The sequence below is a fragment of the Maylandia zebra genome, linkage group LG3 (assembly GCF_041146795.1).
Source record: "Maylandia zebra isolate NMK-2024a linkage group LG3, Mzebra_GT3a, whole genome shotgun sequence".
NCBI lineage: Eukaryota > Metazoa > Chordata > Actinopteri > Cichliformes > Cichlidae > Maylandia > Maylandia zebra.
In genome coordinates, this window is record NC_135169.1 from 63,482,338 (window position 1) to 63,495,170 (window position 12,833).

At 42.2% G+C, this 12,833-nt stretch overlaps 1 protein-coding gene across 1 annotated transcript; it reads right to left on the reverse strand.

Annotated features, from left to right (window-relative positions):
• Nucleotides 1-1,557: 1,557 nt before the first annotated feature.
• Nucleotides 1,558-11,446, reverse strand: LOC143416625 (uncharacterized). Its single transcript, XM_076882066.1, has 4 exons — nucleotides 11,167-11,446; nucleotides 9,100-9,205; nucleotides 5,290-6,138; nucleotides 1,558-4,964 (listed from the first exon to the last, which is right to left on the reverse strand). Exons 2-4 carry the CDS (start codon nucleotides 9,115-9,117, stop codon nucleotides 4,332-4,334), a joined length of 1,500 nt encoding a protein of 499 aa, XP_076738181.1. The 5' UTR covers nucleotides 9,118-9,205; nucleotides 11,167-11,446; the 3' UTR covers nucleotides 1,558-4,331.
• Nucleotides 11,447-12,833: the final 1,387 nt, after the last annotated feature.

The window sequence follows — 12,833 nt, forward strand, 5'->3', positions numbered from 1 at the left end:
ATTCACACCTAGTGGCAATTTGAATTATCCAATTAACCTATCCCCACAAGCTACATGACTTTGGGAGGAAGCCGGAGTACCCGGAGGGAACCCACGCAAACACGGGGAGAACATGCAAACTCCACACAGAAAGACCCCGGCCTGATGTTGGAATTGAACTCAGGACCTTCTTGCTGTGCGGCAACAGTGCTAACCACCGTGCCACCGTTGTTCCAAACAGTCAGGCTAAAATGACAAGATAACAATATAAATACATACCTCACAGTAGCTGCACTTGTAGAGTCTCTTTCTGGTGTGGACCTGTTGCTGTCGTCTCAGGTGACGTGGAGATTTAAAAGTCTTCTCACACAGGTCACATTGATAAGGTCTCTCCTCAGTGTGGGTAAACATGTGTTGTTGTAAGTGTGTGTGAGTTATAAACTCTTTGCCACACTGTTCACAGCAGTACACATCATGTCTGGTGTGAATGCGTAGGTGTGTATTTCGTCTCCCTCTCTGGCTGAAAGTTTTTCCACAGATGTCACAGCTGTATGGCTTAATTCCAGAGTGGGTAACTAGATGTCTCTGTAAGCTGCTACTGTGAGTAAAAGCTCTGCCACACTGATCACAGCTGTATGCCTTAATTCCAGAGTGGGTAACTAGATGCCTCTGTAAGTGGCTACTTTGAGTAAAAGCTCTGCCACACTGATCACAGCTGTACGCTTTAACTCCACTGTGGATGAGTTGGTGTTTTTTTAGGGAACCCTTGAAGGAAAAAGACTTTCCACACAAGTCACAGCTGAACGGTCTCTCTCCAGTGTGGATGAACTGATGCTGTTTTAGTTCAGCCTTCCCAGTAAAACCCTTCCCACACTCGTCACAGCTGTATGGCTTAATTCCAGAGTGGGTAACTAGATGACTCTGTAAGCTGCTACTGTGAGTAAAAGCTCTGCCACACTGATCATAGCTGTATGGCTTAATTCCAGAGTGGGTATTTAGATGACTCTGTAAGTTGCTACTGTGAGTAAAAGCTGAATTGAATCATTTTTGTTTAGATGCAAGAAGAATCGTATAGAAATGAAAAAGTAGAAATAGAAATCCAGAGCAAAGATATCCTCTAATTCAGCGTAGCACATGTGCAGCTGCTGCGATTCACGTAAGCATTCGGCTCGTCGCTGTTGCAGATTTTTCTCTCGCTGTTCTGGCTCACAGCGCTGCAAACACAAAAATAAATATCCCCAAAGGTGTGAAAGGGAGCTAATTAGTAAGAGTATTGTTACTCTCCGCAGGAGTAGTCCAGCAGTAGAAATCAGTCCAATAACAAGGTGTGTAACATCTAGCAGGGTGACAGAAAAACCCAGGGTAACTTCTAAGGACCTCAACGTCTCTCTCACATTGTGTTTTTTAAACATGTTTCCATTTGTGTTACGTTCCCCTGGGGGGTGGGGGGTGGGGGTCTAGGCGGGGAGGGGGAAGTAACAAAAGTGACCGGGTCAGAAAAAGGAGTCAAGGAGGCGAAACAGTTAAATAAAACAGTTTTATTGATGTAATTAAACTAAAAGAGACGGACAAGCCGCTATCACCATAAGAGTAACACAAACAAAACTCAGGCGTCGGTCAGTAATGCAAAATGTCAAAAGGAAAACGCAGCTCACTAGCTGAAAACCACAAAACACAGCTCACCAGCTGGAAACACCGCAAAAACACTCAGCTCACTGGCTGTACCCACACAAATGGCACTCTGGCCCAGAGCTCACCCTGCTCTGGGCTTAAATACCTTTAATTGCTGATGGGAGTCAGCTGTACAGGAGGGAAAGGTGGCACCTCGGGCAGGAGGTAGTGGGACACTCCCACACAGGCATCCTCAGGAGAGAGAGAGGCCCTGCTAGGGCCGTAACACCCCCTCACATAAATGCAAACCCATGGTTTGTCAAATTTACGATAACACAAAGTGAGTCCATAGCCGTTTCATGAAGAAATTGCAGGCTTTCCACCTACCAAACCCCATAGCACCGGTTAGGCATTGCCTGCGGAAACTGCCAATCCCATCTCAGTGGGTTCACAACATTCCCAGAGAGTGGCCCCAAACCCTCGAAACAGTGTCCCATGGGATAGCCAGGGCTTCGAACTATCACGTGTGGAGAACCCAGCAGGCAGCTAGCAGGCTTCGCTGAAACACAGACATACTTGTTAGCAAGGGGTGCAGATCTGAAGGGTGGTTTTGAACATGAACCGGAGAAAGGATCAACCAGCGGCAGCTCAGGGTTAGTTGGCCTCGTACACTGATTACGGGGTGCTACCAAGCAATTATGCTCCAGGTTTAGCCTTTCCGTAGGCCTGGCAAGCTTGTCAGTTTGAGAGCCACGACTGACTTTTCTCAAAACAGGCCCCTTTTGTGTTGAGTGGGCTTTCTGTTTGAGTGCCAGTTTGACACAATTGGCAACCACATGGCCAGGCTTGTGACAGAAAAAACACAGTTTGGGCCTAGGTCTTAACACCATAACTGCATTTTCCTTCTTAGCTGGCCCACTTTTACCTGTCCAGGCTGCGCTATAGTGCAGAGGGATATCCTGTTCTACCGCACTTGCTGTATGAGTCAGCTTAAACTCATCTGCCAGGGTGGCAGCTTGCTGTAGAGTTGTAACCCTCTGTTCACTTAAATAAAGGGCCACAGACTTAGGAACAGAGTTTTTAAAATCCTCCACCAGCATAAGCTCACGTATGGACCCCACATCATTAACCTGGCTTGCCGCACACCACCTATCAAAGAGCCTCGCCTTCTCCCTGGCGAAGTCAAGACTGTCCCTGCGCCAACTCCAACCCTCGAAAATGCTGCCTATAGGCCTCAGGTACCAGTTCATAGGCTTGGAGGATGGCACTTTTGATCTTTCCATAAACCAGGCCGTCCTGCCTAGACAGACCAGAACACGCTTCTTGAGCCTTACCTGTCAACCGACACAGCAACATCACCCCCGACACATCTTGAGGCCACTGCAGTGCAGTTGCCAGGCGTTCGAACACACTGAAAAAGCTGTGAACACTGGATTCAGAGAAGTCTGGAACCAGGTGAATGTTATTGCTCACAAACGAGCCTCTAGACACCTGTACACTAGCAGCTGTGTCAACCATTTTGGGGATGGTGAAGAGTTAACAAAACACAACCTAATTAAGACAGTTAACAGACCACTACACAACTTACTTTAGCTGACCAACGTACCTCCCGCCACACACACGTTAACAAAACAACTTACCCAGTTCCAAAACCTTGCCCTGTCTATCTTCCGGAGCGTGCTGGGCTCGAGGCAACTTTAAAGGCAGAACTTCAGCGACCGGAGCCCTGAATTGCTTACCCCCGACAGAGAATTAATCCCCACCCAGGATTACTCCAAAAACAACAAAGGCAAAATAACAAAAGAGTGCCCGAAGGAGGAACTTAAAAAGCTCAGCTGGGCACTCACCTACCTTAACTGGGAAGTTATTAATCTCTAAAAGGTGCCAAAGCGAGATAATCAAAAAGAAAACCAAATCCAACACAGAACTCCCTTTTCAAAGATCCCGGACGAGCCCCCACTTGTTATGTTCCCCTGGGGGGGAACGTCACTTTGGGTTAGCTGGGATAAGTGATGGATGGAGGGAATTTTACTTCAGCCAGAGAAATCCTAAACAGGAAGGAGGAGCAGAGTTACAGTGGATCAGTATCCAGCAGGGAAACAAGGTTTATTTCAATTTCTTGGCCATGAGTGAGATTTACTGAGTGGGCAAATTAGGGAGATGACACCATCAGATCCCGAGCCCTCCATGTGTTAATCAAGAGACGGCTGCTGTGCTACATCCATAAATAATGAATAAATTAGGAGCTAAAGCTGAAAGGACAGTTTATTTGTACCATCTTCACGTGAACACATTCAAGAACATCACAGATGAAGAAACATTAAAAACTTCCACACTACATAAAGCAAGAAAAATAGTTTTTCTTTCAGGTGGTTTCAGAAAAACAGAAACATCAAAAATCTCCAAGACTCTCTTTGAAAGAACTAAAAACCTTTGTTCTCATGGTCCAATCATGAGTGAACTCCCCGATGAAGCCTTGTGTGCTAAAACATGTCAGAGTTTTAAAGGTTAAACATGAGTTTCCAAAACGTTTTGCTGGAGAACAATGAACTATTTGACTGAGTTTCAATCATTTACAGACGAGCAAAACCAGAACAGAGAAAAAAGGACAAAATTGACCCAGTAAAACAACAGAAAAGAAGATCCCATGTAGATCTGTATTATGTAGAAGTTCAGCCCAGCAACCAGTTCAGTTCAACACAAGTTTAAATGATTCTATCTGAACTCTGTGGAGCCTGATCTCAAGCTTTTTGAGTCTGACCAGAGGATCTTTCTGTGTCTTCAGATTCACTGTGATCCAGTGATGGGAGTGATTTCAGCCCTGAGTGATCACGCTGATGTTTGCACAGAGCAGACAATGAGGTGAATGTTTGGGCACATTGGTAACAGTGAAACAGTTTATTAGTAACGTGGGATCGTTTGTGTGCAGAGTATGAACTGAGATTCCTGAAGCTCTTGTCACACTGGTCACAGCTGTAGTTTCCTTCCATGTGTGCACGTTCATGCCTGTTACGATTACCTGAATGTGAGAAGCTTCTCTCACAGTGTCTGCACTTGTGTGGTTTCTCTCCTGTGTGGACTCGTTTGTGTGATTTAAGCTGACTTGCACTGGTGAAGGATGACCCACACTGATCACAGAGGTGCTTTTTAACCCCACTGTGAATCAGTTCATGTTTTTTTAACTCACTTGATGTGGTGAAGCTTCTCCCACATTCTTTGCAGTATTTCAGTTTGTCTCCAGTGTGTCTACGTTGATGTCTTTTTAGGGTCTTTTGCCAACTGAAAGTTTTGCCACAGAGGTCACAATGAAAGTCTTTCCCACCACCACAGTGATGACAGGGTTGAGAACTGGATCCATCTGTGTCGCTCTGCTTCTAAACAAAGACACAAAGACAGTGTAAGTCAGTCCTTCAACATTTGTATCCTGAACGTCGCCTGAAATAAAGAGCATCTCTGCAGACGTCCAACTACATTTGACTGTTTCAGTTAACACACTCAGTTTACTGGGCTGCAATAACTACAATACTACCACCATAATACTGCAGTAATACTAAAATCATAACTGAAAGGAAAATCTGAATAATCACTCAGAGCTGCTTTTCCATGCAGTAGAATTGCTAACATGCTAACACAGTTTAATGAGCAGAGTTGTTCCAAACAGTCAGGCTAAAATGACAAGATAACAATATAAATACATACCTCACAGTAGCTGCACTTGTAGAGTCTCTTTCTGGTGTGGATCTGTTGGTGTCGTCTCAGGTGATGTGGAGATTTAAAAGTCTTCTCACACAGGTCACATTGATAAGGTCTCTCCTCAGTGTGGGTAAATATATGTTGTTGTAACTGTGCGTCTGTTGTAAAGTATTTGCCACACTGTTCACAGCAGTACACATCATGTCTGGTGTGAATGCGTAGGTGTATATTTCGGCTCCCTCTCTGGCTGAAAGTTTTTCCACAGATGTCACAGCTGTATGCCTTAATTCCAGAGTGGGTAACTAGATGACTCTGTAAGCTGCTACTGTGAGTAAAAGCTCTGCCACACTGATCACAGCTGTACGCTTTAACTCCACTGTGGATGAGCTGGTGTTGTTTTAGGGAATCCTTCAAGGAAAAAGACTTTCCACACAAGTCACAGCTGAACGGTCTCTCTCCAGTGTGGATGACCTGATGCTGTTTTAGTTTAGCCTTCAGAGTAAAACCCTTCCCACACTCGTCACAGCTGTATGGCTTAATTCCAGAGTGGGTAACTAGATGACTCTGTAAGTGGCTACTGTGAGTAAAAGCTCTGCCACACTGATCACAGCTGTACGCTTTAACTCCACTGTGGATGAGCTGGTGTTGTTTTAGGGAATCCTTCAAGGAAAAAGACTTTCCACACAAGTCACAGCTGAACGGTCTCTCTCCAGTGTGGATGACCTGATGCCGTTTTAGTTTAGCCCTCACAGTAAAACCCTTCCCACACTCGTCACAGGTGTGTTTTTCCTCTCCCTTTCTTCTGTGAGGTTTGTCGGCCTCCTGAGAGCGCTGACTTCTGGCTCCATGTTGGTCCTGCAGTGACAGAGATACAAACAGAGGCAGTGAGTGAAATGCAGTCGTGGAACAAACTCAACCTTCAAACTCCATTAACACTAGTTTTAAACCTGAAGGTGGAGCGTGGCACCTTAAAGGTCTCTTATCCCCACCTGCTGGTAGTTCTAACACATTACATCCAACCTGGTGTTAAAGATAATTCATGACTGTTAAAGCACTAAAATCATGCCCATCACTCCTGATTGTACACACGCACACACACACACACACACACACACACACACACACACACACACACACACACACACACACACACACACACACACACACATTATTTTATAATTTAGATTATTTTGTTGTTTCCTATTACATATTTCTCTAATTTGTATAGATCTATACATAATTATTCAGTGATAATAAATCCTATGTTTGTTTATTCTAAAGGAACCCCGTTAGCTTCCACAACAGATGTTGCTCGTCTTCCGTCAAATACTCACATAAAATATTACACAATAAAGTGGATTCAAGATATCCACATAATTTCACTCTTACATCCACAGTGAGGTTTCACAATTGTTCAAATATAAGCAATCAATAATAATAATAATAATATCAATAACATTGAGGCACATTACACAAATTTCAAAAACAAATCATGTCTTACAATATTTACAACAATTAAAAGCTCTGTAAATCGGCTTTTAAGTGTTCATTGAAGTTTTGAATAATTCTCTAATTTTTTAAGGCAACTTATTCCACTTAAAAGTTGCTCTAAATGTAACAGTTTTACAAAACGTTACTTTTAACTCGAGCATTTACTAAATTGCAGCTTGTTGAAAACTGTGTAATATGATGATGTATTTCATCTGGATACTGCAGCTGAGCAGAATAAATGTGGTGTGTTTAACAGAATTGCTTTCTTTAGAACTACAAGTAATCCATAGAATATTTTAGCCTGTACAGGAAGCCAAGAAAGTTTATTATGCATTTGATCAATATTAGTATAGTATGAACATCTTCACACTAATCTGGACGCCTTATTCTGGACTAACTGAAGTCTGTTAAGATCTGTCTTATTAGCTGCTGACCAAATGATTGAACAATACTCCAGATGAGACATTACTAGTGCATTAATGACATCTTTCATAATGAAGAAGTGATACACAAAGAGCATTTCATAGCCATAGCTATGCCTTGTCGGCAGAGTTATGTGACATTAGTGATGTTTGTACTTTCAGCGTTAACTTGGTTTTAAAGCCTTTAAAATATACGCCGTTCAATAGTCGACCTTAATCTGACAGAGAATGTGATGATTTTGTGGATAATTAAAGTCAGTCATATATCCACAAACACAACAAGCTGAAAGTCAGTGATGCTGCTCGGTTTGCAGTCCTGAACATCACGGCACAAGCAGGATCCACTGCACTGTTAATGTTAGCTGTGTTATATTGCTGCCTCTGTTCGGTGGTGTCGAGCCAAACGCACTTTAACGTGTGTTTGAACGAGCTGACGGTTCACTCGTTAAGCTGAAAGAAAGATGCTTTAATCACAGCAGTCACACATGTGTCCACTGCACCATCTGGAACTCTTCTTGTTTACACTCGTAATAACACAAACACTAAATCCTGCTTCTCTGTGCTGTTGTGTAGCAGTGTGTACACCTGAGACTGTCACCTGTCTGTCTGTCCTGCACTCTCTCTCTGTTTCTTTCTCTCTGGTTGTGGAATAAAAGTATGAACATGTGTTTATAAGTTACACTTGTGTCTGAATCCTGCAGCTTATCACACATTTGATTTCCATGTGTGACGACTGCAAGTGTCCAGAGTGAGGACAGACTGAGGGAGCCACTGCTGCACATCATCTGTGAGGCTTTGCAGCCCTGATGATCCACCAGGACAAACTCAGCAGTGTGTGAGGAAGAGGAGGAGGAAGAGCCAGCAGCAGCTGACAGATGGAGAGAATAGACAGACTGTTCCCTGTTTGTGAAGGACTGCTAGGAAAGTTTAACATAACTGTCTGTGCTGAATCAGTCTTATTAGGTAATGTTCAAATAATGTGATCATCCCAGTGTTTTCAGTGTGGGAGAAAGTACTCAGGGCCTTCAAGTTACACACTATGAAAGGCAGCAATAAGTTTAATGTTCAGAAACCTAAAGTCTGTATCAGCAGCAGAATGGAGCTAAAAATAAATGTTGGTTTCAGTTCTATGAAGCTTTGAGTATTTTGGATCAGTAGCTGCTGTGTTTGTTGCATCATATTGCTGTAACTGTTTATATGCTTTATATATTCTGAGCTAAGTTGATCTATAGTGTTACATCATATTCTATAAGGATGTTATGTGTTTGTAGACTTTCTGCCCAGTTTGACCCATTTAGCAGAAGTCAGCCTGTTTAAGGCTCTGATATCTATTCTGTGTGACTTACAGCAGTTATGACATGGTCTGATTTTCTCACCCAATAAAGGAATATTTCATATATCATATATTTTTGGGGATTAAGTTCGTTTTCATGGCAAAGAAGGACGATGCAGTTCATCTGATCACTCCTCATAACATTCTGGAGTGCAGGCAAAATGCTATTATAAAAACTTAAGCAGCAACTTCTCCAGGTTCCAATATTTATGCAATTCTCAAACCTTTTGGCCACGACTGTATAACCTCTTCTGAAGTTTAGTGGATATTATACATGGTTATGCTCAGGATGCAGGATGTGTCGGCCAGTTTCCACTGGAAACGCCTTTTGGTTAAACTGTCAGCGAGGAATTTGCATTTGCACTGTTACATTTTTATATAACTTTAATGCACATAAACAACAGCTGCTTGTTTCAGTGAAAATACATTGATGGGTTTTTAATAAAGTTGTGCAGCTGTAAAGTATTTTGTCTGGTGTCAATTCTATCGTCAGCTACATCGTTATGGCAAATGTTCAAATGTATATGGTGATAAATATCTTTGGTCATATGGTCCTGCTCTGTCTGTCACCTTCTGTGTTGAGCTCATTGTTTCCTCTGTAGTGGCTGAGCTGAGTCCAAGTAGCTGAAAATGTTCCTCTGCTGCTCCGTCAGACTCTCCTCCTCCTGCTGATCAGCTGGGACACAAAACAGATCTTTGTTAGGCTCCACACTGCACTGAAGAGTCAAAGTGGCTCATATGTTCATCTGACAAGTAAAAGAACACATTTTTGTTTCCCGAGGTGGGCAACTTGTTGGAAACAAACACAAAAGCTTTGAGCACTGATACCTGCCATTGCTGCCATTGAAAGATGCAACGACAGCAATGTGGATTGTCAAGACTCAAACCAATCATCAAGCAAAGACAACAGGGATCATTTGTTTCTGTTTATTTAGCATTCACAGCATTTGTAGTTGCCTTCTGTGCAGGGGAAGTCCACGCACACTGTGTGGTACCGCCATCCGCAGAAGGTGCATTCAACCTCTGTAAGAGAAACGAGGTTGTCTGAGACTGAAATGATATTCACTAAAGAAGTGGTGATTTGTAAAACTTCAAGTGTATGATAAGGTGAAAACAAATACACAACTGCATGTCATGTAGTTGAAGGTTTTTTTTCCTTTGGAAGACCGGAAAACACTGAAAGTTACAAATTAGTCCTTTATTTATCCAGGTAAAAAAAAATCTCATTGAGATTAAAAATCTCATTTCCAAGAGAGACCTGGCGTCATGGCAACACAAGTCACATACCACACAGGTATATAACATTTAAAACAAACACAATATCCCAACATGTGTAACAAATGTATTGTGCTTGAAACAAATTCAGAATAGGTGATAAAGCAGCTGCACATGTGTGTCACGAGTAAATCTGGCTGTATAACAAACAGAAACAAGTGATGCTGCTGTCTTTGCTCAATGGTTGGTTTGAGTCTTGACAATTCACATTGCTGCCATCTTTCAATATGTTTGAATGCACCAGTGTAAGTGCAGCCACTCAGACTCAATGTGTTCATAGAAACAGGTGCAGATGTGTCACGAGTTCATCCAGCAGTAGCTATGGCACTTGGCCACAGGGGGCAGCAGTGCACTGACCTGCATTCGAGACTGCTCCAGCTGCTCTGTGACAGTCAGTAGATCTGCTACAAATTGCAGATCATATGCAAGTTTTGGAAATGACATTATAAATATTCCTAACTTAGCCACGGCAGCATTGTTGATGTATTACCTATATACTACAAATTATTCCACCTGCTGAAAAGTGGATCTAATGTGGGCGGACTCACACTTAGCAAATAAACCTGTGATGTGAGAATGTAATCAAACTGTTGATCAGAGGCAAAGTAATTTAAAGTTTATGATGCTATCGTCTAATGTTAGCTGACATGATGTTAGCTTGTAAACTTATGTTGTTGTCTGGGTCTCATGTCTGATCTGATGATAATAACTGTGACAACACAGAGATTAAATAAAGGATGTTGGCGGGACTTCTTATGTTAGAACTATAACTTCAGTTAAGGAGTGAGACGTAAGGTGACAAGGAGAATGAAGAGAATGAGAAAGAAGTAACTGGGAAGAGAAAATGAAAACAAAAATTTGAAATGATCAAATTTGTGTTAACAGATGATGGTGATTTTAAAAATTCAAGTAATTTAAAGTTTTTATCCTATTTGTTGTTGTTTTTTTCATATTCTTCTATTTGCAAGAGGTTATTAATAAAACAGGTTCTCTTTCTGGTTTCTCTTTTTGGACGCACTCTCTACAGCTTATCACATCCAAAATGGCGGATGTCAAGTACAAAACCTCGACAGAAACAATCAGCAAGAATTTTAGCATCAGTCCAAAATAAAACTGTCCAACTACAGAGTTTTAAAATCCAACTAAATTATGAACAGAGATCTTTTACAAATAGGCTATTGATGAGATGACAGTGGTAACAAAAACGTACACATCCGCGCACACAGACAAAATGGCGGGAGAGCGTTTAACGGTCGATCTCATGAGTCCGTTACCGTGAACTATGGAGCGGCAGATTTGTGCTGGAACTGAGCTGCACACAGCTGATGTTAGCCAGGAAACATTACACACTGCTAACGTTACCTTCACACGGAGCTCCACACGGAGACGATCAGCGTCAGGCACAAACACCAAGTTCAGAAAAGAGGAACTTTGAGCAGGAAGGAAAGAGTCAGAGCGGCGTTTGAGGACACGTTTACAACCACGAACATCAGAATCTGTCTGTGCTGCATTCAAGTGCAAGTTGGAAACTCACTAATCTCTGTCATGTTGTCCAAAGATGATTTATTTCTGCTGGTTTTCTTGTTTGAAACACAAACATGTGTCAGCACTTTGTTGTTCTTCACCCTGCAGCATTTGAATATTTCAGGAGTAAACTCTCATAAATTCATGAAGTCATGAATGAAAGTGCAGACTGAGAGTGGATCACATGATGTTTGAGGTGTGTCATGTGACATGTTCAGTATTGTCACACATGTCTAGATTGTCCCTGATATCATAACTGCTCAAACACTGATGATTATATTTGAAGAATTATTCCTGATGGCAGCAAAGTTTGAATGGAGCTCTCTGTCTGTGCTGATTTGTCGCCCTCTGGAGGTCAAAGCACAAACTGCATGATGTCAATGTAACCACCACAGTGACAGGAAGTGTTTTTAAATGATGAAATATGTCAGTGATGCTGATAGTGTGTTCATCACAGACGTTCAGGATTCGTGTTGACATGAATCAAAGTTAATGTCATTATGGACCAAGGACAGTACTCTGGGTCTCCTGCAGAACAACTCGAGCTGTGATACCTGAATGAAGAGCCTCTGCTGCTTTAAAGAAGGAGGCTCGAGGCAGAGGTGAGGTGCAGACCAACCAGCTTTTATTCAGCAACTTTAACAGAAGGATCAGAAAAATAAAACTATACAGCACAGTGATGCTGACTGAAGCCACAGCATTAAACTAAACAAGCATCTGATCATCTTTAACAACATCTAATAAATAATGACAACTATTTAATCCTGTATTTCCTACAATAAAGCCTGTTCAGATATTTGTTGCTGATGGAAATGTAAAAGGCTCCCAGGAACCAAAGGACAAAAACAGAGGCAACAGTCACAACTGCAAAGGATCCCCTAACACATAAACTGGTTCGAAGATATTTTCTAGCTCTGCAGAGGAGCTTGATTGCACGGACAGTAAAAAGTGGATTCAATAACAGCAGCGAGCGCTGAGTGATATAACGGTGCTGCGAGTAGCAGTGCAAAGGCTCACACAGAGACAGCAGCTACACTGTGTGTGGATGTGATCCACAGTCACAGCTGTGGGTTTCAGTCAGTGTGTCTCTAACTTCATGGTCACATTTCAAAGCTTATTGGAGCCAGAAGATGTCCAAGTAAAAGATTTATTGCTGTACTCGTCTACCAGGATAACAGGAGGTTCATAAAGCTGTGTAATACTTCAGCTTTACATCATGGAGTAGTAGTTGTGTCCCTTTGTGTTTATTAGTGTGTTCACACGTCTACTTTAACTTCACTCTGTAATGAAAGGATTCAAATCACTGATAAATACATACATGCTGACTCTGAGTCTCACTGCCACTCGTCCTTCATCTTTACCTTCATTATACTCTTCACCTCACTTTCACTGTATTTTATAGTCAAACCTGCACGACTTCTTCTTGCTGCACCTTTTTAAACTTATCGTCCTGTTCATTGCATCAACACCGATATTCACAGGGAGCCAAAAGAAATCGACTTCTA

Excerpts from the sequence above, each read along its gene's own strand:
- LOC143416625 (XM_076882066.1), bottom strand. Across the intron at positions 4,965-5,289 it reads ACAAGTGCAGCTACTGTGAG|AAGCAGAGCGACACAGATGG; the intron begins GTATGTATTTAT and ends GTCTTTGTTTAG.